Source organism: Pyrgilauda ruficollis, unplaced genomic scaffold (genome assembly GCF_017590135.1).
Source record: "Pyrgilauda ruficollis isolate IOZ18807 unplaced genomic scaffold, ASM1759013v1 scaffold5, whole genome shotgun sequence".
NCBI classification, from domain to species: domain Eukaryota; kingdom Metazoa; phylum Chordata; class Aves; order Passeriformes; family Passeridae; genus Pyrgilauda; species Pyrgilauda ruficollis.
The window spans coordinates 1,471,952-1,498,867 of NW_024526599.1; the positions used below are offsets into that span (position 1 = coordinate 1,471,952).

The following is a 26,916-nucleotide window of genomic DNA, read 5'->3' on the forward strand; positions in this document are numbered from 1 at the left end:
CAAACCAATGCATCTACATTTTCCTGTATGGATAACCCCGTCTGAAAACTCCATAGGTTTACTTGGTAGCCCTTTGCTGCAAACATTATTCACAAAAGTCTGGGGTGAGGTAGGTGGATGTACGTGTAGCATCTCTTACTGTGGGACTGCCCATTATATAGTGTGACTGGAAGACAAATACAGCTTGACAGAGAGCAGAAAACATAGAGGAAGCAGCACAGTGTCCTCTGACTGAAACGTCTATGTGCAAACTGAACCTAGTTAAAATCTGTAGAGGTAATTTGCCTTTTGAGGTAATACACAAAAAAGCTGTTGCATATTCAACCTACCATACTGAAAGAAATGCTTCCAGAAAGAATTTGGGTTTTGTTGAAACACACACCCCTTTTCTGCAAATCAATCTTACTACTGTAGAAAAGTAAGTATTATTCCTCTTTCTTGCTTTTTTTCTTCCATCTGCTGTCATGATTGCAATAAGCATCTCAATTAGATTTATGGATATACATGTATGTTACTTGTTTTGCACTGTTATAGACACAGTGTTTCCAAAAGGATCCCTGAGATTTGAACCTGGGGACTTAGTTTGATGTGTAAGTATCCCAGGAAATCTAAGTCCTGAATATTAGTCATGGATGGAAGCAAAACTGCACTGTCTTCACAAGGTCTATAATAAACCATAATGCTGCTGTTCACTTCATTAACTGCAAGATGTTGACTCATATTTTAATAAGTAATCATATGTTCAATTTACTGGTGCTGTGCAGTTCTAGCTGATGTTCCCTATTTTTAACAACTAAATTTCTGTGGGTTTGCAGCAAATTAAACAGCAGGAAACCCAGGGATTCTGACACAGCAATGCAACTGGTGTCTGTCTCATTCTAGTTTTAATGCTGATGAATTGCTGCTCTCTAATTTGCTGAATTAAATTACCTGCTGAAAGGTAAAGTCTCATTTTTGCTGTATACCTGAACACAGTGAGAGCTGCAGTCCTTTGGGGTTTAATAAGGGCATCCTCTGAAGTGAAAGCTGGAGGGCTGCTCCTGTCCATTAAAACAATCCTTTCTTACACTAATAAGCCATGGATGAGAACATATGGAGCCTGACTTTCAAGTTGGCTTTCACATGGATATCCTAAGTACCCTTATCAAGAAACTGCTGGAGAGATATAAGTTCACAAAAATCAAGACTGGAAAAGCTAGGGATATTATGGGAAATTGGTTTCTACTTGGAGGAAGCAGGCAGCCACAGCTTTCATAGTCTAGGGAGGAAGCACCTTACTGCTCATAACTGTACACTTAAATGTGTATTAAAGAATGAAAGCTGCAGAATGGAGGCAGAGCCTGACTCAAAGCTTCTTGCTGACACAGCTGCTATAGCCCACCCTCCACTTCTGTAGCCACGGGGTGTGTGACTGCTGATTATGCCACTCCTATTTGCCTGCAAGTAGTTGAGGAAGGGGTATGGACCAGACAGCTTTTACTTCTTGACTGCCCTGCTGTGTATAATCACTGCAGTTTATTCCTGGGCTAAAACATGTAGTTTGGGCTTGGTTATGCTTACTCAGTTTTTCTGAGACTTAAATGGGATTTTGACCGTGATGAGACCCTTCTTGTGCTGCCTGCATGGACACTTCTTCTCTAAAAATACAAAAATGCATATGAGAGAAAGAGAGAGGGTACTCACCTAGTTCGGGTGCTTTGCTTAGCACAAATGCATATGCCCAGAATTTGCTGACAGGTCCAATGTAAAAACTCTGGTCACACACTGACTGTTTCAGGCCTTTGGTCATCAAAATGTACAGCATATAAGCACCAGTTCGAACAGCACCGAATATACTTTAAAACAAAAAGAGAAAATTAGGAAAGGTCAGTGCACATTTGAAATCTACATCCCATCACTTCAAATCATTATGAGGAAAAGGCCATAACTGGGCTGAAATAGTAAGTTTGAGACAGCTTTAAAGTTGAAGAAACTCTGCTGGCTTCTAGGAAGTTACTCTGAACTCAGACCTGCAAACTGGACTGCAGCCACATCCCCTGTGAAAGTCTGGAATGCTAACATCAGTGTTTTTTATTTCATTACCACAGGAATGATCCTTCAGCTTTCAGGAACAAGGAAACATTCTATTTCAGCTCAAAACAACATGCAGAGTTTTGATGTTGATGGCTGGGAAACAACAAGAAATGGGTTCATAAAATGCTGTATTAGCAATATAATCAGGACCAATTCACTCTGGTTTCCTCAGAGTTTCCTCTCATTTCTCCCTGTATTTGTTACATCCACAGGAGCTCTGAGCACAGCCATACCTAGGCACACAGATTTTGATGAGAGACAGTGTTTTGGTGCACATGCTTGACTTCATCCCTGAACAGGTCATTGCTAACAGAGGAAACAGGTAGTTAAATCAAGCTGTAAACAGCAGATTCACCTTCACCTCATCAAAGTGAGATGCAAGATAACAGTGTTCTGTAAATGAGAAACTTCAAGAGATTAGTAACAGTATTAATTACTGCAATTACAGAGGGGATAGGTTGACATCCAGCTCATCTCAGGAACAAAGGCTTCTGTCTCACCCGCAAGGAGCTCTGCAGAAGGAGTTTCGTCTCATTGTTTTATGGCAGGAACATGCCTGCCCATTGTTTACTACTGTAGCTTGGTGGCCCCACATAAGCTGTGATGAATACTGGGTGAAGGAAATAGCTTTCAAAAAGAAATTGAGCAAAGACAGACACAACCTATTTTGGGGTTGAGTATATCTTACTTTATCATACATCCTCATCCCTCTCAGCTCCATCTTATTTCCCCTCTAACTTCTTTGTGACCTTGACTAAACTGGTTCCCACTCTGCCTCACTGTCTTTTGTGACTACTGTTTTACAATCATCAAGGCAGCCTCAAAAGCTGAGTTTGATGGCAGTTTTTATGCTTCTTGGTCAGACTAGATGGTTCTAGCAAGCCTACTGCACATAAAAACTGCTACCTAACTTATATATAATATGCACGGAGTATTCAGATTTCCGAATCTGCACCATTGATACACTCACTCAAATCTGCCTGCTGCTAAGGAACAATGCAGCCTGCTCTCCCCTGTCCATTGCATGGAATCTGCAGCCCAGTGGAGTGCCACAGTGCCTGCTGCTCTTTGGGCTCTCAGTGGCATCACAGATGGGGCTCTAGAGCCAGGTCATACCCACGGAGGAGTGCCACATCCTGGCTCCTGCACCATTACCTTCTGATGCCTGAGGTTTCACTGCACCATGACTGTGAGCACTTACAAAGCTACTATTATTATCTGCTATTTGCACAGTGGTGTTTGCTCATTGGCTCTGATGCCAGATGAGTCCTCTTGTGCTATGTGCAAGTAAAAAAACCACCCTGCTGTGGTTCTCAGGTGTGCTGAAGAAGTTTAGCTGAGTCTGTGTTTCCATTAGCATTGCCCTAAGCAAAGCACATATTCCCAGGCTTAGGCAAGAGAGCCACCGCAGTCTTTCACCCACCCCTGCATGCAGAGGAGACAGTGAAGAGCTCTGAGCATCCACACAGCTCACAGTACATCCTCTCCATGTAGGTTGTTTCCTCCCAGAAATGTTCTCTCAGCATGCTTTTCTCACGTCTTGCAGGCATTGGTCATTTAAACTCAGCAGAGTGCCAAAACTTGCAGGAGGAGTTTTGAAATGAGGTGCAACTCATTCTGTGTCTTCTCTTTGGTGTTTAAAACATGTGCCCTTTTTTGTTTCTCAGGAGCTGCATTTCTCATTCCCAAGAAGACAGGAGATCCTGACAGAGATGTGATCTGATCACTTCCTGAGGCAGTGAACTCCTCAGGCTAGCCAGGGCATGCTGCTGCCTGCTCCTATGTTTTGGGTGGTTGCAAAACTGGGTGGAGGAAGATCAGGCAGAATACCTAATGATACACTGGTTTTTTCCCATTAGCAAGTGCTGACATTAAAATAGGGGAAGAAAAGGAAATTTTAAATAATGAAATCAAATAGCTGCAAGCAACATGTCTTTCTGTATAAAGAAGCTGTACTGCTTTTCTACAAAATTTTTTGCTACTAAGGTTTTAAAACCAAAGCGAATTCTGTGCCATGAGCACAAATGTAAATGAGAAGGACACTTGTTTGAGCAACAGGCAAACAAGGATCCAACTGTGATTGGGTATGGACACCCAGGATCTAATCTAGACTGATAACAGAGCCACACAGTCTGTGCCTGGGGGGATTACAGTGTCCCTTTGCTGTCTTTGAGATTATATTGATGTAATTCTGCCTGTCTTTCCATTTAGCAGCTACTGCAGAGCTTTCCTTGGAGCACACACGCACTGATGCACACTCACACACTTTTCTGCAATTCCACAGGATGGTGGCTTACTCTAGTTCCATGACTCTAGAAGTGACCCCAATTACAGCTCTACACAGTGTGAGTTAAACTAATCTGTATTTTTTTTTCTCAACAGAAACCAAGTTACATTTTCACATAATTTACCAAGGAAGGCTTCATGCAAAAGAAGGATAGCAAACTCCAAGTAACTCATTCAATTACCTAAGTAGACACCATGAGCAGGTAGAAGCTTATGAGAAGTGCTGCATGCCAAAACATTGCCTTGCCAACAAGTATGTGTCACCCGAGACTGAAAAAGGCCTAATGCATGCCTGCAAATGTGTCTTGGAGCCAGATAAATAAGACTGCTTTCTGTGCCTCTGACACTTAATCTTGTTTGCTCTGTAAGGTAAAATCAACCACCAAATTTCTATCTTGCAAAGACATGATGTGCAGCAGAGTGATGACATTGCTTACTCAGTAAATCACTTCTGCTTCATTCTGTCCTAGCCCTGCTCTCTGCTGTAGCTTTTGTGAGGTATTGAAATGAACTGCTTACCAAAGCAGTCTGTCTGGTGGGAATCATCTGCAGGGATTTTTAAAATAAGGTAGCAGTGAATTACTGTACAATTACAGTCTTTTACAACTAGAGAGACTGATCAGAAACTGCATCATCTAATGCAGCCTTCTTATCTATTCAGGCTCAAATGTCCTACATTCTCCTCCCTTCAGGCAGTGACTTCTCTGCAAGTTAAAAAATGCCCAATTGATATTTTACTGTCCACAGTATTATCAAAATATCCAGGAGTAAAATACAAACTAATATTTTTCCCTCTCCAGCTTGTTTTCAAATAGGGGCTGGTGGGTTCACCCTGGCTGCATGCCAGGTACCCACTAAAGCTGCTCTGTCAATCCCCTCCACAACTGGACAGGGGAGAGAAAATATATCAAAAAGTTCCTGGGCTGGGATAAAGGCACAGAGAGATCATTTACCAGTTACCATCAAGGGCAAAACAGAGTCAGCTTGGGGAAATTGGTTTATCACCAATCAAAATAGGGTAGCATAATGAGAAATAAATGCTAAATCTTAAAAACACCCCCCATCTTCTCTTCTTCCTGGGTTTAGCTTTACTCCTGAATTCTGTGCCTCCTCTTCCCCAGTGGCAAGGGGAGGACAGGATGAGGAATGGTCCTCCTGCTACCAAAACCTGGCCACAGAAATCCAGCACTCAGAGGGCCTCAAAACACATCCCATGCATGGGTTAAGTGCAGAATTAAAAAGGGCTGGAGAGCTGGCTGATGGGAAGACAATGCAGGTGTTACTGTCTGAAGCCTATTGCTATTTTCTGCTGTCTCCATCCTACCTGCCAGTAGGGAGTGAAGTATGGCTTTGTCAAAAGTCCAAGTGAGTAGCAGGTACCTCAAGCCTTCACCTGCAATGTACCTGCAATGCCACAACCCCAGGTGGCATTGCAGCAGGCTCAGCTCCTCCTCACAGTGGAGGTCACTGCACATTTTTGCTAGGGTTGCTTTCTTTCCCTAGACAGACCCATCCCCGCACTTGGCTCCCGACATCTCTGAACATCCCAGTCCAGGACGAAAACTGCAGAACTGAGCAGGGAACGTGACTTCCAAATAAGAACACATTTAGAAGTGCAGCACAGAATATAGCAACATGTTCTAAGGGATAATCACAGAGAGGAAAGTCTCTGCTCTGGTTTTAAAAAAACTTATCCAAAGAAACCATGCAATCTGTATATGCAGTGCCCAGCTGGTTCAACCAGTCTCTGAGATGCTGGACTGCAGTGTGCTGTGGGTGAGCTGGGCTAGTCCAGCAGCGAGCCAGCCGGCCACCCAGACAGAGCTCCCACAGCTCCAGATCCCAGCCTGAGGCTCAGCTGGAAAAGAGAAAAAATATTAATTCTGCCCCGACCTGCTTACATGGTGACTCACAGGAGTTCTGGCAGGTAAGTCTGTGCCCTGGAAGCACAAGGCTATGGTACAAAGCACAACGTCCTCCTTTGTGGAAGCCACATCGAGCACACAGTGGTCCTGGGAAAGCAGCTGAGATGACCACACTGACTGCAGCCTGCTTGTACCACAACAGCAAGAAAAGCAGGGAAGCAGGTTCTTTAGTTGTTTGTTGACTCTTTTTCTTTCTTTTTTTTTTAATTTTTTTATTTTATTTTAGCATGTGAAATATTTACAGAGAGAACACTCTGAAATGTCTAAAGGGCAGCAGGTGAAGAATGTGGAGCTTCCCACACCTTCCTTCATGACAAATCAAACCGTGTTCACCTTCCTGTTGTGGTCAGCAGCAGTACTTTGGCAGTCATTCCAAGCTTCCCTTCTGCTGCTGAAGAGTTAGTTATCTTGTAACATAATAAAATGGCCCTTCTGTGCCCTTCTGACTTAAATCCCACAGTCTGCAGGAAAGAGGAAGGAGTTGCACTGCTTCAGCACAGGAGCGTGGGAAGTACAGCGACCCCTCAGTCTGTCAGCTCCAAGCAGCAAGACAGTCCTGAGAGCACACCTAGAGACAGCAGTACCTGCACAAAGGGGCAGCAGAGTCCTTCTGTGATTAGCCAAGCAACAGAACACACAAAAACGATGAAATGATACTGGGAAAATGCAGGGAGGAAGCATGTGTCAGAAACAACTCTCAGAACTATTTTCTTGACATGAAATGCAGCTTCATCAGGCACTGCTGAACTCCCCAACAGGACAGTAGTCAAAAGAGTAAAGAAACTCAGGAACTCCTGGTATTACCAAGCACCATGTACCAAGGTGGGTGTATCTCCATGTCAAAGAACACCTCACGTCCTTCAGTCATTCCCTTGCTGTGCTTTTAACTCATTCCTAAAAATAATTTTGTAACAAAGCAATTTTTCAACATGAGTAGGTTTGTTTTACAGTTCTCTGGAAGTATTTTTCTTCTCCACGTGGTAAGGGTGAGCTTCTTTCCAATCACTCTCCTCTTCTGTGGTCCCACAGTACCAGCCCATCAAAGACGTCCACCACAAAAATAACACAGCAGAGACAGATTTCTTATGCAACTGACAGATTCTGTTGCTGGAAATTAAGCTTTTTGTAGGAGATTTCTGTTGGTTTCCCATATGACCCTGCTTTGGCCATGTGAGAAATAACAGTAGTTTTGGCTGACTCAACAGACACTGGGGTGCCTCCAGAGGATGCTGGCATTGAAGGGGGACTTTCCAGCCAGCAGAGGAAAGGGTTTCTTGAAAGGTTTTTTCACAAGTTTATATTATTTTTTCCTAGGTGACTACAGATAAAGTGAGCAGATGAGTGTTGGGAAATGGCCTATTCCAGGAAGGAAGGAGATAATGGCAGGTCCCACCTAGCAAACAGGGCAGGAGTTCTGGGAATGTGCATTTGTATGGCAGCCACATTCTAAATATATATTTACAGCTGTATTGTAGAAAGATAAACCTAAATTATTACCTGTGTAGACAGGTGAGGTAGTCAGATCACAGTGTGCTTGCTGTATTGCTATTGCTGTGGTGATTATACCATCAGACCAGTGGGAAGATTTAATGAACCACTGGCCTGCTCCTAATCTAAAATCTGTCTTTATATTTTGTGGTGGTTTCAGGTCCCCTAGGAGCAGAGTACTCTGCAAAACTGCTAACCATAATGGCAAAAAGAGAAGGCAGTCAAACAAAATTTAACTTTAACAGTTAAATCAGAGTGCTTGTGGGAGTCTGCCCTCATCATCTGAAAAAAAAAAAAAAAAAAAAAATTTCAGGTCTCCTAGGATGTGGCTATAGAGAGGCTGGTTTCTTTTTAAAGTTGAGCAATACCAAAAGGGAATGTCCAGGTTAAAGTGTTTATCTGGGTAACAACAAATGAGTAAAGGATACACTATGGTCTGGTTTGTGCTGACCAGAATTATGGACCAACAGCCTACTGACTTTTACTGGTGCCTGGGTGCTTAGTCAAAGACTATTGTTCCAAAAACTTGTGTGGGCAGATGTGCCAGCCTGTTTCAATGCTGGAAGAGGAACTGAGACCACAAGAGTAGCCTCCTTAAGAGTCTGTCTGACAGAGACAGAATTCCTTCCTCCATTGATAAGGGATGGTGAAAAACCTGGTCACACATCAACCTTCCAGCATACTGAAGCAAAGGACGAGTGAGAAATATGTTTCCTGGCTAACTAAGTTTCCTTAAACTTTTGTGTCCATGGGCACATGTTTACAGGGTATCACTGAGAGAGAATGTGGGTCGTGTGGGCCTCACTTTCTGGGGGGGTTGATGTGTGCAGGAACATGGCAAAGGGGCAACACAACCCATCAGAATTTGTAATTGTTTCAATCTGATTTCCAATACCCAGGTTGCTCTTGGGTGTTTGTGGATTGGTTAGATTTCATTGTAGCTGTTCCTCCACTTTATTTATTTATTTATTTTTATTTTTTAATGAATCACATCTTAAGTCTTGTTGTGACTTTTTTCCATTGATGGACATATTTGTCCACACCTGGCCAGCTCTGCAGGGGGAAGGGAAGAGCAGCACCAACTTCACTGGACAATGTGCAATATGTGATGGTGCAGTACCCTTTGATTGCAAAATCATGATATTTGTACTGTACGGTGAAAAGCCAATCATTAAGCACAAATTAAATGTGACCAATGACCGAAAGCTATCATTTGACTGTTGTTCCATGTGATGACCTACATGGCTCTTATTTTGATTTCATGGAGTTAATGAGATCTGTTGTTAAGTCACTGCAAAATAATGAGTCCTCGAAACTCACAAAAAGCAGCCTTGTATGGTTTCTTTAGAATTACCTTTGATTGCAAAATCATGATATTTGCACTGTACAGTGAAAAGCTGATCATTAAGCACAAATTAAATGTGACCAATGACCGAAAGCTATCATTTGACTGTTGTTCCATGTGATGACCTACATGGCTCTTATTTTGATTTCATGGAGTTAATGAGATCTGTTGTTAAGTCACTGCAAAATAATGAGTCCTCAAAACTCACAAAAAGGAAAAGGATCTGGCACCCAACATCCTAAAGGGTCAATGTGACACAAGGGCAGCCTATATGAAATATTCATTTGTATTAATAACTGACTAGAAGAACTAGCTTTGTAAGTCTGTGCCTAGTTATTAAATATATTTTGCTATGTTTGTGGGAGAGTGTTTAACTTTCCAAATTAAATTAATCAGTCTCTTGATCCGTGAAGGATAAACAGTGATATTGTACTCACAAAAAAGTTTGAAAAATAATGGTACTAAGCATGGATTTGGTCACTCTTAACTCTGAATGTAATATTTTTGAGGTGTTTTAAAAGCATTTAAAAGACAGGACTTCTTAACAGTGATTTATGTTGAAATCCTAGAGAGACACTTGTTCAAATCACAGCTGATGAACTCAGCTCAACTGTTATTTTGTAAGAAATGGCAAACAAAATGAATGCAATTAGACTATTGTTTCAACATCTTTCAACATTTCCAAAGTGCTTTCAAGCAATGCCAAGGTCAGTGATGAAGAGGGAGACCTGCTCCTGCAGAAAGATTGTTGTTTTAAGATATTTGTAAAGCACTTCTCTGTTTTACCTCCTAAAACTGATCCAGATACCTCTCCAGAAACCACTGCCTCCTTACTGAATTCACTTCAGGTGAAAAGAGCATCTCCATTCTCTCCACAGACCAGACCTTTCTCTGCCATTCCAAAAACTTGGTCTACTCTGCTTTCCAACAGCCAACATGTACCACCTCCAGCCTGGGCTGTCCCAAAGTTACCAACCTAAATAATATTCAGGCCACCAACTGCTTTAGGTCAGATGGTCCTGTGGAAGAACTGCTAGATACAAAGCTGTTAATGAGCTGGGGTCTGTTCACGCAACTTCCTTCAGACTTCTGTCTGTGTTGGCATCTCCAAGGCCTTTAACATTTCATGTAGGAATTCCTCACAGAATTTTATGGCCTTTACTTACGTGATAGCCTTGTAAGGTAGTTAAGCATAAAACCCATTTCAAAGAGAGGTGAGGCAAACTAATTTTAATTGTCCTGTCAAAAATCTGTACCCAAGTTGGGATAAGAAATGATGTGCAATTTCCTGAGTCCAAGGTTGTGGGTTCAATCCCCATATGGGCCATTTACTTAAGAGTTAGACTTGATAATCCTTGTGGGTCCCTCCCAACTCAGGTTATTCTGTGAATCTGTGAGTTGTGGTTCAGTGCCCTACCCATGAGGTCTGTTTGATGTAAGCAGAAAGAGGTCTGACCTCACTCTGTATCACTGAAAACAGTAAACACACTCCAGTAGAAAGAATTTTCTTCAGAGTCCTTTGACCTATTGTAGATTTTCTTTCAATTTTTTGAAGTTGCTCTCTAAACCTTCAAGTCCAACGTCCTTCATCTTAATTACCCAAGGTACACCTATACCTTTCAAGATAAATAGTTTATAAACATAAAAGCTATTGGCACACCTCTTAACAACACTTCATTGCTTGTACATTTGATATTTTGGCAGCACACTTTCAAGATCTAAAAATACAGAGTGATGTGCAGAGACATACAGTGCATATTTACAAAGCTGTGCTGTCCTAGAAACACCAACAGCTGAAAACATTCTGACCTAGCCTGAAAACCAGATGTGTCTTCCACAGAGGCAGTCAGACCCTTGCCTTCCCTCTGTTTTCCCTTAGGAAAGTACAAACACCAGGGTAGATTTGGCCTGACACAGCTGGACAGAAATGACAGAGTATGTGAACCTACGAAATGAGTTTCAAGGGCATCCATGCTTCTACTCCTCCCCACAGTCACACCTCTTGAGTTTGCAGAGGACCAGACTCAGCAACAGACCTTAACTGTAGCAGAAAATACTTGGATTTTCTCCCTTGTGGAAGTTCTGTATTTGTTTTAACTACTGTCATTGTTTTGCACCAGTCAGCTCCAGAATAAAATCAGGTATGGATCAGAATCCATGATGGGGTGCTTAACTCCTTGTGACATGAGCAGATACAAAAGTGAGGTGGAAAATACAATGCCAATATTCTTAAAAACTCCTGTTCTCCTTTACTTATGCCTTCAAAACTACAAAAATGGAGTTTTAATCCTATTCAGCAGCAATGGAGTATGAGGGAAATCCATTTTTATAAGGCTTCTATCCAGCCAAGTCTATGAAGGAAAAGCCTGAAGACCCAAGCAGTGAGTCAACTATGGACAAAAACAAAATCCTAAACTTTCACTGTAAAATGAAAAAAATCTGATTATTTCAATCTCAGTCTTTCAGAGGCCTGCAACACTTCTTTTTGTATGTTTGGGATTTAGGACTATCATAACATTACCGAACACCTAAGCTGAACTCCCTTCTGCTCTATATTGTTTGCATTTCACTAGGGAAAAAAAAATCACACTGGCTATAATTTTCTCACATTTTCCTTTAAGAAAAGTGATTTCAGGCACAGATGTGAAAAAATGTTACCAAGTTTTCTCTGGTGCTGATGAACTATGGTAACTATTTACATGCTCATTCTATATCTAGCAATTTTAGTGTAAAACTGTAAAAACAAAGAAGGAAGTTTTTGCCACCAAATTTTAGCCCTTGTTAACTGTGTTTAGACAACACCTTAACTGTGTTTAGACAACAGTGTGCTCAGTTACTACAATTCAGTTGCAGCAGATAACTGAAAGCACAGGAACAACTCCCTCATGCCTGTGTCCTCCAAGGCCTAGCCTATATATAAAATAATTTGGGACCATTATTTATTCTTTTACAACAAGCAGGAAAAAGAAAAAAAATGGAATAAGTATCTTGGTTCCATGATACATTTTTCTCTTATGGTAACTGAACACCTTTAAAAGCACTTTTTCAAAAATTAACATAACAGTAATTTAAGAGCACTTATGTCAATCTCATTCTTTAAAAAGAAGACAGTACTCATTCTCTTCATCCCATGTGTCTCAAAGGCTACAAGGTATCTATAAAATGACCAAACCATTGTAATTAAGAGCACTATTTTCACCAATGTTTCCGACTAGAAAATGTCTTTAGCTTCCTAAACGGCCTGAAAGCTTGCCATGACTAATGCCTTTGTTCCCACTTGCAATTTTACCTTTCCAGCTGAGAGAGGAGAGGGAATGCACTATTTGGAAATGTTTGCTTTCTGTGGGGAGGCGACTGTGATTGCTAGCAATGGGCATTCTCTGTGGCTCTCCTCTGCTCTAAGCTCCTGTATCCATGCACCCCACAGTGAGCTCCAGCCCTCTGCTTCTGGAGCTCTCCGACCCCTCCACCCATTCCACAAGCAGGTGCTGCCTGCAGTGCCTGGCTGTCTACCCCGCTGTGCTGCTCTGGCTGGCTCTATGGCCTTGCCATTCACCTGGACTGGTGAATGATGCAGCTAAAATAGTCTCTCCTCCACTTCTTAATGACATTATTTCTTTGCTCTCATTCATAGTGGGGAGAACAAAGATGGGGAAAGGCAGAAGCATTTCCAGCCAGCCCTGGCACTAGAGAGTTCAAAATTTGGCACCGTGCTCTGAGCAGCTCTCTGCTCTAGAAAGCCACTGAAAAGGAATTCAAGACAGTGGTTGGCATCTCTGCTGGATCTTGTTTTAAATATGCTCCTTTACAGGGTGACAGAAAATCCCAGGACTGACTCAAAAGCTCAGAAACACACAGGCTACAGTTGAGAATGCAGCAGGAACTGTACCAATGCTGTATTAGGTACCATTATGTTTATTACAGACTCTTATCTCTATAATCCACTGCTCTGAATAACAGAAATAGGTCCCTCCAAAACATACACAAATGCAAAGGCATGAGAACACCAAGAATTTAACAAGCCCCAACAGTGAAACCTTCCTTCTGATGTTTTGCAGCCCAGCTGCTCCCCAGTCTCTCCCCCTGACCACTTCCTAACTGGGAAGGATAACAAATCAATCTTGCAGTTCACCCACACAGTCCTCCTTTACCAGACTTGAAGGTAAAGGAGACTCATTCAGGGTGAAGTCCAAGCCACAGCAATGTTAAAAAAAGAAAAAAAAAAAAAAAAAAAAAAAAAAAGGTTTGAATAGGGGAAGATGGGGAGTAACACTTTTTTTCAGTATGGTGCTTGCTTATCCTTAAACCTGCTGGTTAGCAGTACTGGAAGTACTTTATAATGAGGTTCTCTGGCTCTCAGGACCACGTGTGTGAGCACAACTTGTGCTGATCTTTGCAGTTATCATCAGTCTTTTTGGCAGAAAATTTCTTGTTGCATAAACTCATGTGCACTTTGAGGTTTGGGCTCACTCCTATCAAAATCCCAAAGCAAATTTGAGAGAATTCCCCTTCTATTTCTAAAAAAGACCCCTACCACTGAACCACCAACTTGTTTTTCAGACCTGTCTACTGTAGTGATCCAGAAGCCTTTCTAGAAAGCTTTTCAATGAAAATCAATTGTGTTTTCAGTTAGGACCAAAACCTGAAGTCAGGCCAGCTCAGACTGATTTAGAAATTGTGCAAATATTTTACACGGCTCCAAGAAACAATGTATCATTTGTGCAGCTATATAGACCCATAAGCATATGCATGCATGCCTGGGTGGTGTTAGGATCCCATGTGATAAATTTTGGGCAAGGTAATGAGGTCTATCAAAGCAATGGCTCACTGTGTGGTTTCCCAGTGAGCGCAGACACTGCATCTTGCATCAGCCTTTTTTTTCTTCTCGGCAATAAATCCCTCAGTGTGGGGCCACTCCCTTCAGCCCTTCCCTCTCTCTTGCCGGCAGATTTCTTAGTCACAACTCACCTGGCTCCCCAATCCATTTCTTTGTCCTTTTTATTGACAAAACTGGAAGGAAAGCCAGACCTAACTTATTTCTTTCCCTCCCCAGGGACCTCATTAATCATACCCAAACAGTGACATCTCTGCAGGGCTCCCGATCAATGGACACTGTCATCTGGAGATTTTAATCACATTAACACCACAGCAGAGGAAAATCCACCTGACTCTCCCCTGCTAAAGTGGCAACCTCAACAATTCTGCCAATTGCTGCAACTATTACTTGTAAGGCTTATTTGTATTTGTGGATAAAAATCAATCCACCACAGGTACTGCCTTCCAGTCTCTCCTCATGGAGCCTGAATAAATGTAGTTTGATTCTCCAGATCTGCCTTATGATTGGGAACAGCTACATTCAGGCAATCCCAAGGGCACAAAACCAAAAAATCAATAAGTGAAGCTTTGTGAGCTGGTGGAAGAACTTGCGCTGCTTAAAAAGCACAGTAGGAAAAAAAAAAAAAAAAAGGTGGGTCCAGATCCCTACCAGTAGTCTGTGCAACAGAGGGGAAGATAACTGGTAAAAGCAAAGAGAGTTGTTCTTGCACAGAGAGCCTTACCCAGAGCACTCGACAGCTCTGCAAGGCCCGCTGGGTTTTGGCAGAGACAAGCAGGGAGCAATGGCAAGGCTGAAGGGCAGCTGCACTCAATCATCGCCCGAGTAACACCAGAGAGACACTCTTGTGCCCATACATGCCAAAAATCACATAACTCTTTTCTTACAGAGAATGGAAAATAATTTTCCAGCTCTAACCACACATCCTTGCATCCTTGCATTTCCAAAGAGTCAGTTAGAAGCTAATCAATAGTAATTACCTAGCACCTGGTTTTACCCTATTCAGTGTGCTGCTACCTGACATTGCTTCCTGGTGATCTAGCACACGGAGGGTGGGAACTTGCAGGAACAATATTTCTTGATGAAAGTTGTTACTTCTTGAGCAATACCATCACTAAATAATAACTGGACTTTGCTGTAGCTGAAATTTTCTGGCACCCTGTGAAGGCTGCATACTCAATGAGATATTTTTCTTTCAAGAAGTATTTCCTAATTCTTGGATATTTATTTTGACACGTTTGGACTGTGGCTCAACTACTAAAAAGGAAAAAAAAATCAATTTTCGACTTAAGCCTCATGTTTGGTGCAAAATCTCATAGGAATTAAGGAATCCATCTGAGGATTTCTAAAGTAGCCCATGAGGATTCATAAGCACAGTGTGCCTCTTAAGCAGTCCTTAATGAATGTGTCAGGGGCATTTGCACTTGTTCCTGTGTTGTTACTGAAATTATTCTCAGCATCCAACATCATCTCAAGGCAGTCTTAGAGTAAGTATAGAATTGCAGTGATTTAAATGATAATCCAAAAAAGTGGCATTATCTAGTTCTGCAGGATAAATTAAAGATACTTAAAGGATCAAAAGTGTCAAGCTGGCAAAGTAACTGTCATGTATAGCACTGAAATTTATGTATTCAGGAGTTTGAAATTATCCTATGCAAATAAAGCCAAACAGTAATAAAGTAAAAGATTTAGCAAAGAATCAAGCCAACCAATGAAGCCAGCCATCAGTAAAGCTGTAAAACTGGCAGATAACAAAGTAAGAAAAATCTAAGTTACAGGGAAACACTAGAATCTGACAGAATAAAGGAGGCTTAAAGAAGCTAGAAGCTATAATACAATTGTAATGAGCTGCTCGGATCCATAAATTTAATACCAATTGCTGGCCTGGAGCCACTGATCTTCTTTTTCATTCTGTCCTCAGTGGGGTGATGCTCCTGCAAGCACCTAAGGAAGTTCACATCTCAGGGATTCGCCTACAGCTGGCAAGTAATTTATTTTTCTTTTTTAATTCAACAAGCTGGGAGGAGGATGCTGAACGGTACAGGCACAAGGAGACACATTTGTTTAAAAGAAGGTGAACTTGTGACAAAACCGTGACTCTGCTAAACCACGGGCCGACACCCGCGCGCAGCCGAGCCCCGCGTGCGAGCGCCGCTGGCTCCGGCGGGGTTTATTAACAGCCCGTCCGCAGTCAAAGCACTGCCTGTGATGGGTCATGCAAGTTAACACCTCTCAGCGCTGTATTCCCGCTGCCTCCAACAAGCACAAGCTGTCAGGGACTTACTCAGAAGGAAATACATGGACATACCAGTTCCCCAGGGATTTCTGCATGCTCACGAGCTAAGTGTTGAGGCTGAGTAAAATGCAGAAGTGCCGCAACATGGGCAGAGAATTTGATTGATTGATTTGATTGATTCCTTTTAAATTAATTATACACTTTCTCTCTAGTACAGTTCCCTGCTTAAGCCACCAGACAGATGTTCTTTATTTCTCAAATGTGCACTTCAGTCTGATCCCTGTATAAAATTGAGAGGCAAAGTTTCACTCTCAGGGGCTTTGCTTTGGGTATTATTCATGCTGGGTGGTGGGTGACCTGTGAGGGCTCTCGTGGGCTGGAACAGGATGAGCTCACAAGAAAGGTGTAATTCAAGGTGATACACTGAGTGTCAACACACTCATTGACTGTGAGAGAGGGGAAGGAACAAGGGCAAAATGAGCACAACAACAGTTTTCCAAAAGATGTACTGAATTCACTTTGCTAAGATGTTAATTTTCCAGCAATAAAGGCAAGCAAGCTAAGCCAGAGAAAAAGAAAAGGTCTTAAAGAAAGGAGGCCCAGCTTAGCACTGAGAAAATAGATTTTTCATAATAATGTTTAGACAGACCTATCCATATCTCCTGTAAAGTAGAATCAGCCAGGTCTCATAGTGACTCCTTGGTTTACTTTTAATTAGACCTGAGTAGGTAAAAACAGTAAAATCATCTTACATTCAAAATTACTTTGATGGACACAGGAGCCCACAGGAGTAACAGCAGAATGAACAAAGGGGTGAGATTTTAGAAGATAGGCACAGCATTTTGTCACATGGTATCAGTTACAAATCTGGGAATAAGGTTAGTTAGAATAAATAAGGTAGATATTGGAGATACATCTTCTTGACAGTTCTTTGTTTTGTGACAGTTTTTTGTTCTTAGTCTGTATATTTTTATCACCCTTACACAGTTTTTTTTTAATGCCAGCTATCATTTGTTTTGCACTGTATGAATTCACTCTACACAATGCTGTTTCTATTTTCCTACTGGAATTACAATGACTTATGGAAAAGAAACTTTTCTTCTTAAACTGTTAAATCTTATCCAATGGATTTTTGTCTTCTCTCCAATCATTCGGAATTTCTACTGTTCACCCAACATTCAACTTCATCTCCAAAGTGGTAATTAAAAAGATGTTTCTTTATCTGTCATGTAAGAAAATCAGGTAAGTATGTAAAGATGAACATGGTCCTATAGATACAAATTGTTAAGTAGGTGTATATTAAGCCTTTTACTGATTTGGGTTCTGAGAAATGTCCTGAGAATATGCATTACAAATGCTTTGCAAATATAGGGACTGTTTCACTTTGAATTAACTTCCTTTTAAATTTATATGTGTGAAGATTATTAATTCACCTTAAATGTGCTTATTAATTTTAATGTTATTTGGCAAACATTCCTCTTTTCAGTAATTAATTTTCTCTTTGAATGTACTGTCAGGACCTTATAAAATTTCAGAGTATTTTAAGATTTTGATGGGTTGCTCAGCAACATGTGAAATTAAGTTGTGTTTAAATCTCCATGGCAAGTATCTGTGAACAGCAGTTCTTACGATGGGACATAAATCTCAGTCATCTTTCATCGATTTTCCTACTTACAAGCATGATAACTAGAATGTATTTCAGAGTCACAAATCCAAGCAATGGAAATCTTTTCTTTAAATACATGTTTTGTCTTTTCTGTTTAATTCAGCTCAGACTATGAGCTCTTCACATAAAGGCATGTCTCAGATTCCCTGGTCAGGAGCCCTCTGTGGGTGCAAACCCCTCTACACTGCTGCTGTGCCTTCAGTAGGAAATCAGTCAACACCAGTTCTGTAAAGGCAAAGTGAGTCACCTTCCTTTAGCGTGTCTTTTTGGGTTTGTCTTTCAAGTATAACACCTGTTGTTGCGGGAATTACTTTGCTTTTGAGGCTCTGATTAGCTCTGTGGCAACCTATCTGATTAGCAGATAGCAACCTTTTAGCTACATTTGATACCATTTCTACTGCTTAGAGAAAGTGGAAGAAAGACATTTGGAAACCCTGTACTGACATCTACTCATTTCCACCACAGCTACAAAGCATATCTGGGTTTGGATTAGAATCTAAGTGATCTCAGGAGATGATAAGAGCATTATAGTGGTGTAGCTTGGCTAGATGAAGAGATATTCTTCCTCTCACTGCACCCACCAGCCCTAGTCAAGCTTAGCCTCTGCCTACAAATGATTGCATCACGTTAGATGTTTTAGTTTCTTTGCCTCCTGCATTGATGTGACAGCACTCCCTAGGGAGGAGAACCTTTTACTATTATTAGTTAGAGCCTTGACCCTGAAACTTCTGTTGTCAGCCCCTGAAGGATGCATAGGAAACTGGTGCCATGCTGCTGTCCTCTGTGAAGACAAGGAGATCAAACACGTTTAAGCTCCTTGAAAGAAAAGCTACCCATACACAGACTCTGTGGCCTATAAAAGGAATTACAAAAATCCATCCGAGATGTAATGAAAACATGAATTAATGACTTTGTATCCTTCTGTGAGTCCTGACCTCAGCTTTATTTTTTTTTTTTACTCCAAGTAAAACATTCAATGAATGGCCCCAACTTTATGTTCAAAGTGTCATGAATATAAAACTGGCAATTCAGGTTTGATGTGTTTTGCCCCCAAGAAATTCAAAAATACAGGACTGACTGTCACTTTAACTGTGTAGGTGAAACAGCAATGGTTTCCTTGGGGTCTTACAGGACTGAAAAAGACCTTTTGTGTAGCTGCCTAACAGCAGGATCCTGTTACCACAACATGGTTCTGCTCCTCAGTGACCTCAGTACGTAACCAAGCTGGGTAAACACACTTAATTAAAGTGTAGAAAACAAATCAAAACACAACAGAACAAATCTTCAATGACTGAAACAAGTCAACAAACCTTATAGGGACCAAAAGACCAAACCAGCCCAGCAACCCCAGTATCTCAAAATGATTTCTCAGCAAAAGATTTTAGGAGATGACGTTTTCACAGCGGTTTCCAAACAAAAAGCAAGATTTACTGTCATTGCTCCTACTGAAGTTTTCAGTGACAAAATGTTCAAAACTAGTCATTGCTTTCAAAAGGAAATAAAGCTGCTTTTTCTCTCAGAAATCCTGCTGGCTGCCAATGTTGACACAAAACTCACTCTTGACCAGGCTCCTGAATGCTCAGCAAGCTCAGCAGGGTGGTGTAATTGTTTTGTTTATTTATAAGCGTGGCGAGTTTCCTACCGTAGCAGCTACCACATTTAAATGATCTTGGCAAGCGTGAGGGCATACAGGATACCTTCTGAAGAAAGACCATGTGATTGCCTGGCAGGCAATTTCCTTTTCTTTTAAAGCCCAAAACACATCTTTTCAGCCTCTGCTAAGTGTTACTATTTCTGAGGATATCTGAAGCAGGTAAAATGGTAGGAGTGCTAAAAGGGAGATAAACAGGGAGTCCAGAAAAAAGCCTCACACGGACCTTGAGGCAGAATACTGAGGGCTCTCCAGGCAGGTTTTTCTTCCTCAGTACAACCACTCATGGCAGACAAATACATTACTTAGAATTTCTGCAAGGTATTGCAAAAGTCAGAGCATTTTAGCATCCCAGAAAAAGCCAAAGAGGAAATATTTTAAAAGCTAAGGAGCATTTTTCTGGATGTGTAGTAAGTATCCAGTCCTCTAAAAGTACCTGAATAGACCTTTGGAGGAAGCTGGAACACCTTTCAGACCATGCCTGTATAAATACAACACCTAGTTACTACAGGAATCAGTAAAAAACCAAATCCAAGTTACTTGGCAAGTTTACAGCATTTCAAGTGCTGCTTGCTGAGACAGTCAGTAAGGTTGTGACAGATGGCCCCAGAAAGGACACTGGTGCTGAAGCACCAGGTAATGGATGTACCAGAGAACACTTCTCTAAGTCTTTGTCTCATATCTTCATGAATTTGTCACCTGTCCTGTTTTCCAGGCAAGAGGTCAGGGAGTTTTGTATGGGATTGCATGTTGCCGTAGAAGCTACAAAGGTTTCACACTGTCTTACTGCAAACATTTGGGGTTGGTTTTCCCCTTTCCCTATTTCACTCTTCTGCGCACTACTCAGCACCTCAGAAGAGCAAAACATAGTCATAATTTTCATAATCAACTGATGCCCATGGCAAATCCAGCAGGGTAAATGCACAGTGCTTCTGTGCAGGCCAAACATCTCACACATCCCTTCTGCTCTGCTGTCTCTTTTCCTAACATACAGAGGAAAGGGTGAGTTCTGCAGTGCTTTGGGAACCCTTGTCCCTGAATGGTGCTATTTGAGTTGATGGAGGAAGCAGACTGTGGAGTTGTGAATCCCTCTCCCAACTGTGTCCTGGCCAATGCTTCTCATGTGCCCATGCAGAGCTCTCCGCGAGTGCCTGCCCTGAGGTGGTCTCTGTGGCAGATTCATCCTGGCAGCCTGTAGCTTCAAAACATGAAGTCCACAGTTTTATATCACCCAGCATCACTCAGCAGCTCATGCTGGCCATGAGTTAGCTACTTCATATGATTATAATGGGAAACTCCAATCAGCAAGTAATGAATCAAAGTCCATCTAGGCAGTATAGTGTAAATTCATATTATTCATCAATCTGTGCATTGATTACCTCAGATTTTGGGAGGAAATTAGCCAGTGAAATTGCTTTAAAACCCCACACTGTGAATGTCAGCCACATCTCAAAATAATTTGATTTTTAAATTCTCCCTAGACATCATATGCAAAGAAGAGTTCCAAAATCATGCTTCCCCACCTCAGATTGAGAATGAAACTACAAATGCTTTGTGTAAGCCAGCTAGTTCCTACTGTCCACACTCATTAAGAAAGTACTAAGAACTGGGATCCTGCTGGCTACAAACAACTTTACTGATCCAAAACCAAAATGCCATCTAGGAACCAATTCAACAGCTGCTGAGATTCAGCCATTTCTGGAACAAACAATGACAATTGCTTACAGGGCTTTAAAGCAAAATGATGTCAGACACACAGCCACAAATACAGCACCAAGTGCAATCCAATGAAAATTACGAATTTCCACAGTGTAAAACTTGCTTTCAAAGTTATCCAGACCACTAAAAGTTTTGTCTGCTCTGAGATATTCTTTGGTGTGTTGATGAACTATTAAAACCAAGCCAAATTAAAGTTCATTTGTTAGCATGTCCTACCTATCAGAAATACAATTTGTTTTCCTCTGCCAGAGTTTTGGAAAGTTTCAAGGTGATACAATCTTGGAGTGCAAAAGGAAAAGACATGAAAAAAATTCAAACTTCCCCATTCCTGCTTTATTTGACTCTGTAGAGTCTCTCAGCAAAAACTATTTCCATCCTGTGAAAAGCAATGCACCATTCATACCTGCTCAGTAAGCAAACATGTTTTACGTAGTTGAGAGTAATATAATCAGTAATTATTATATTGATATTAGAAAGATACAAGTAGCAGTGTTTGATAATGGTTTGTGGATGGTTTGTATGTTGTTCAGTGAGCTCTAACTTAAAGTCCCAATAGTCCCCGAAATGAAGGATAGTCCTCAGGTCATCTGTGTGCTGTTACTAGTAATTTGTACCAAAATTCATGTGTTCGTAAGGGCTATTTTTATAAGCATTTGTTTATTCATTAATTTATCTTCAGACTCATTAAAAATTAGCATATTAAGCATATAAAGCAGATTCAGATTGGCCAATTTCAATTCTGATTTCAACAACTACCAACAATCCAAACATTACAGTCCCCATACTAAATATGGAGTCAACACACAGCCAAGAGATGTGTGCCACTAAAAAGCAGCCTTTCCCTGTGGAGCCACCTTTTTGCTACAGTCACAAGCAATTTGTGATGGAATAATCAGAAGTCAACTCCTGATATCAGTTACGGTGGTCTAATTTACCTGTCATCAAAGCAGTGACTTTTGTTTTACTTCACTGTAATGGAGATCAGAGTCCTGACTAAATATTCCATATATACACACCACATAAACATAATACTACTAGCAGGTGAGACAAGACTAACATCTTAATGTGTTTATTTCCATTTGTAGCTTGCATGGTAAATGTATTGCAATGATAAGTGCTTTTTCTCATGTCCTCCTGTATTTTCACCTTTGTTATTGATTTCTCCCCTCTTTAAATGCTCTATAATCTGGTAAGTCAAAGGGGATGATTTCAATGTTAAGGAGTGGATCAGGACACAATCCTGAATAGCAGAAGCAAAGAAGTGCCACTTCTGTGCGAGCCTGTTGTTCCATTAGCAGTGCTGCAGTAGGTGAAGAACCCCAAACCTCTTCAGGGCCTGGTGTCAAAGGAAGATGCTGTGAAGAAGTGCCTACCTGAAGACGGCGAGGCTCAAAGACCAGAGCACTAGCGGCTTCCTCAGTTCAAATTTTGCTCGTTTGTTCATTAGGTGCCGACCACCAAATATAAAGGCAGCGTACAGAGCTGAAAACAGGAATGATTTCTTCCTGCAAAACAAAACAAAAAAAAACACCTGTCAAATGTTTAATTAATATTAGATACACAGCAGAGCCACATATGGACATCACTGCTAAGGGCTTGTGCACTTCCTTGAAAGGAAACTCTTTCGGAGACATTCCTGCATCCCAGCTGAGCTTATCATTTCTGTATGAAACTACATGCCTGCACACACTCAGCGCTGGGTGCAGGCAAAACTGACCCTGGGGAAGTTCTGTAAAAGGACAGACAAATTTGGTTCCCATTCTTCACCAGTTTCAGAAGACTGAACTTCTGTGAGGAACAGAATAGATATGGCAGAGCCCAGACACGCTTCTGCAAGCAAAACATAGCTGGTACTTGAACCAGCTGATCGCATTCTGTGCCTCATTTATCTTTTTCATACAAATTTTTGTTCCCTGGAGGATCCTCCCTATGTGGCAATTCAGTTTCCCAGTGTTTCCTCTAAAAAGACACTTAAAGATCATCAGCACTGCAACACACCATGATGAACCTCACAAGAAGCAGAGAATCAGCAAGGAGAGGTCAACAGCCCCATTAAGCAGCAGGAAGGACCAAGCTGGTTGGCACTGCCCTGTGGCATTGCCCTGCCTGGGAGAGCTGGTTCAGGAAATCCAGTGCATTTGCTGAAAGGTCAAGCAAAGCTCTCTAAAGGAACTTCAATTATACTCTTCAAATTGCAAATTTATTTTTAAAACTGCCTGATAGTAATCCAGCTCAGCAACAATCACCAAATATTTGAACTCTGCTACTATAACTCATTTTAAATCAACCATTAGAGGTCAAAAATAGACTAAGCCTGGGATTCCTTCCCACACAGCACAACATTATACTGACTAAGGCTTAATGATGTACACCATTAATGGTGGCCTAACTGGAAGGGCATCTATTCAAGAATAGAATTTTCTCTACATAATTTATCATTACATTCACAAATACAGGGTGGACTATAGTTCTGAACCAGGAGTTTCTGGCTCCTATTGTACACCAAGAAAGAATGATAAATACTCTCAAGAAAGGTAACTACTTCATTAACATGAGTGAAAAGACAGCAGCAGGCTACAAGACCTTTAGCTCTTTCTGACACTGGAATCCCAAGGGCAGCAGTGGCAGACAGGCCTATAATCAGGGCACAGCACACTGCCCAGGCTTCCCATTGGGAGACAGGCTCACCCATATTGAGGTCTTCAGACTTTTCATAGGATTTTCAACTGGATGTTTAAATGAGAGTATGCTGCTTCACCTCAAGATAAAAACAAGTATGTGCCATGGTGCCACTACTGGTACCAAGTAGATGCCACCTCTGGGCTCTTCCATTGTGACTGGCCAGCTGAGGTTACCCCGTGGCAAGGAATCTGTCCAGCACAGCATGGTCCTGAGGGCCAAGCAGTGTGGCATAGCACAGCATGTGCCTGTGTCTCCTCAGGGCAGCTGGTAATGGATCACAAGATCCTCGATGGCCAAGAGTCTTCCTGGAAGGTTCAGAAGAACTAAGAAATCTATAGCACATCTGACTGGAAATACAAAGAAAGCACATGCAACCTTCAATCAAGATAAATGAATTGAATTTTATATAAGTTTGAAAGCTAAGTAAAAACTAACCCAAGAGAGACAGATGCATATCAGTAAGCATTCCACAGCATGCTATTTTCTGCCCACTGAGAAACTGTTTCTACTGATATATTTATAGCTCTGTGTTGTAAAATGCAGGTAACTGCATGAAAAAGCACCTGATGCATGGAGAAGGGAGGACACAGTGCCTGTAATCCACTGGGTGAGCTTTAGCATCCATGCTGGCAAAAGCCCCAGGAAGACCAGGATGACCACAGAGCCAGCACCCTCTCACTTTGTGCATTGAGATGGTCTAATTGCCAGGGCAATGGTTATCATGACCAGGTTTTAAAAATGACAAAGTGTTGGCCCTTATTCATATAATACAGAAAAAAAGCATTTATTTTTACTTCACTGGTCAGGGAAGGGACAGAATCACCAATCTGAAAGCATGACTGCACTTTAACTTGGCTGGAGATCAGTAAATATTTGTCAACCAGTCTGGGTAATGATGAACCACCTCAAGCTTGCTCGTACTGAACCACCTAACTGTTTACACAAGATTTATGGGCTGAAAGATAGAAGCAGGCTCTTAGTGTGAGTCTGGACTGCATTCCCATCTCCTTCCCTCTGCAGCCTTTTCAGCAGCAGTGTGAAGCCAGCCCACTGCCACCCTGAGCATGGGTGAGGTCTGTCTTGCACTGATCTCCAAAGCAACTGAGAGCAGTGCAGGATGACATCCCAAACAGTGCAGGGAAAAGACTGCCAGGCAGTGCTGCCATGCAGCTGCCAACACAGCACAGGCCATGCAGGCTGGCACTGGAGGATGTCAGAATTCAAGAGCAGTAGCTAGAGACACTTCGCAGGAAGGCAAGCTGGAAACAGTTCAGTTCTAGATCAAACACAGCCGAGACTTCAAAGTAATGGTTCAACTTCAGTTCCAGTTCAAGACAAAAGAAAGCAGTCTGAATGAGTTAGCAGTTCAGGTCTACGTTCTGTCCGTCTCCACCTCTTCCTGAACCAGATAATCTATATATTGATATCAAGTAACATTTCATTTCGCTTCTTATTACTGAAACTATCTTTTGTGAGTTCAATCAATTTATTGAGGTCAATAGTTATGTTACAGTAATTAGAACAGATAAATTTTAGGTCACTTTAAAGCTTTGTAATGAGTATAGCATTTTTCACAATGATGGTAAATGGTACTCCCAGAGTATGCAGCTTTGTATCAGCAGTGGCAGCTTTGTATCATGGCAAGATTTGACTGCACACATGAGGTGAACTGCAGAGAGCAGCTCTAAGCAGTTTCAGACAAGGAGGGACACAGCAGTATTATCTCCCATTAGCGGTAAGCACAATACTGAATAACGATTAGGCTGATCTTGAAATCATCCACTGTTTTGATCCCTGCTCCTTTTTGCACTCAAAGGACTTTGAATTTTCCTCATTTTTTTCAGCCTAACAATGGTTAAAAGAACTGGGCAGGCCAGGTGACAGAGTTATAAGGGGGTTGCAAAGGTATGTACTCTTAAGATAATCTGATAAACTCCATTACACTGGTATTAACCAGTTTCCTGCTGGTGTTTTTATGATGGATTTTCCCAAAGGTTCATACAACAGTCTGGTCTTGGGCTAGTGACATAAAGGAATGTCAATCTGACAGAATTCAATTAGGTCTGGTATGATTTTAGCCAAAGCAGAGTAATATTGCACAGGCATTTTGAAAGACAGAGGTTTGGAGTTGTTCTGGACCAATGTACCTTTTCAATACTATTATCTGAAGAGAAACTAAATAGAGCAGAATGATGACCAAAAAAATTAACCTTGAAACTAAAAAAATAAAATCCCTCAAAGTAATTCAGTAACAGACTTGCATCCAATAACTTAAATGTTAGCACATTCATATGTTTGTCTTCAATTCTGTTCTGCAGGGTAACACAGTAGACATAAAGACAGGGCTGCCAAATCCTCCACATTTTTCTGGCATTTCTGTTTCTCACAGTTGTCTCCCACCTTCCTACATTTTCAGACTTCAGGGACTAAGTACTACCTCTACTGAATACAACTCCATGTTCCTCTGACAAAAGCTGCCAGCTCTTTCCCCCTTTATAAGTTTCTGGAGAACCTATTGAAAGCTATATTTGGGCTTACTACAAGAGAAGGAGGCAAGAGGGGCTATGGGCTAAAGATGTGAGACAGATCTTCCAGAACAGTAGCAGAGAGATGGCTGTGTCATGAGGCAAAGGGAGAGGAAGAAGCTGGGAGACATGATGTGAGAAAGAGAAGAAAAAGGATGAACAGTAAGCATGGCAGCAAATGATGGGAGGTGGCAGCCATGAGATGGACATAAAGCTGGGACAGCATGGAAGGCAAGGAGGCTTGAAGTCCTTTCTGTGCTGGAAGCCCTGGAAGGATGCTTCCTGCATCCATGGGTATGCCTGCGCAGAGGCACAGAGACAGGAAAGAGGAAAAGGCAAAGTATAGTTGAAAAGAGGGAGGCAGAAACTGAGAATGATGAAGAAAGACAGAAACAAAGCTTCTCCTCATTTCCAGCCAGGACGTCCCTTGCAGAAAAGCCCAGTCAAGGCACCATGGAGTGACAAGTAGAGATCAGCCACCCAAGC

General features: G+C 41.6%; 1 protein-coding gene across 2 annotated transcripts in view; it reads right to left on the reverse strand.

Moving 5' to 3' along the window:
- Positions 1 to 26,916, reverse strand: part of ELOVL6 (ELOVL fatty acid elongase 6) — a 78,980-nt gene that overhangs the window by 6,530 nt on the left and 45,534 nt on the right. For both annotated transcript variants that reach the window (XM_041480074.1, XM_041480075.1), the window contains 2 exons: positions 22,597 to 22,728; positions 1,684 to 1,835 (listed from right to left, as the gene is read on the reverse strand). In XM_041480074.1, the coding sequence (XP_041336008.1) occupies positions 1,684 to 1,835; positions 22,597 to 22,728 (284 nt within the window). The remainder of the gene's footprint in view (positions 1 to 1,683; positions 1,836 to 22,596; positions 22,729 to 26,916) is intronic.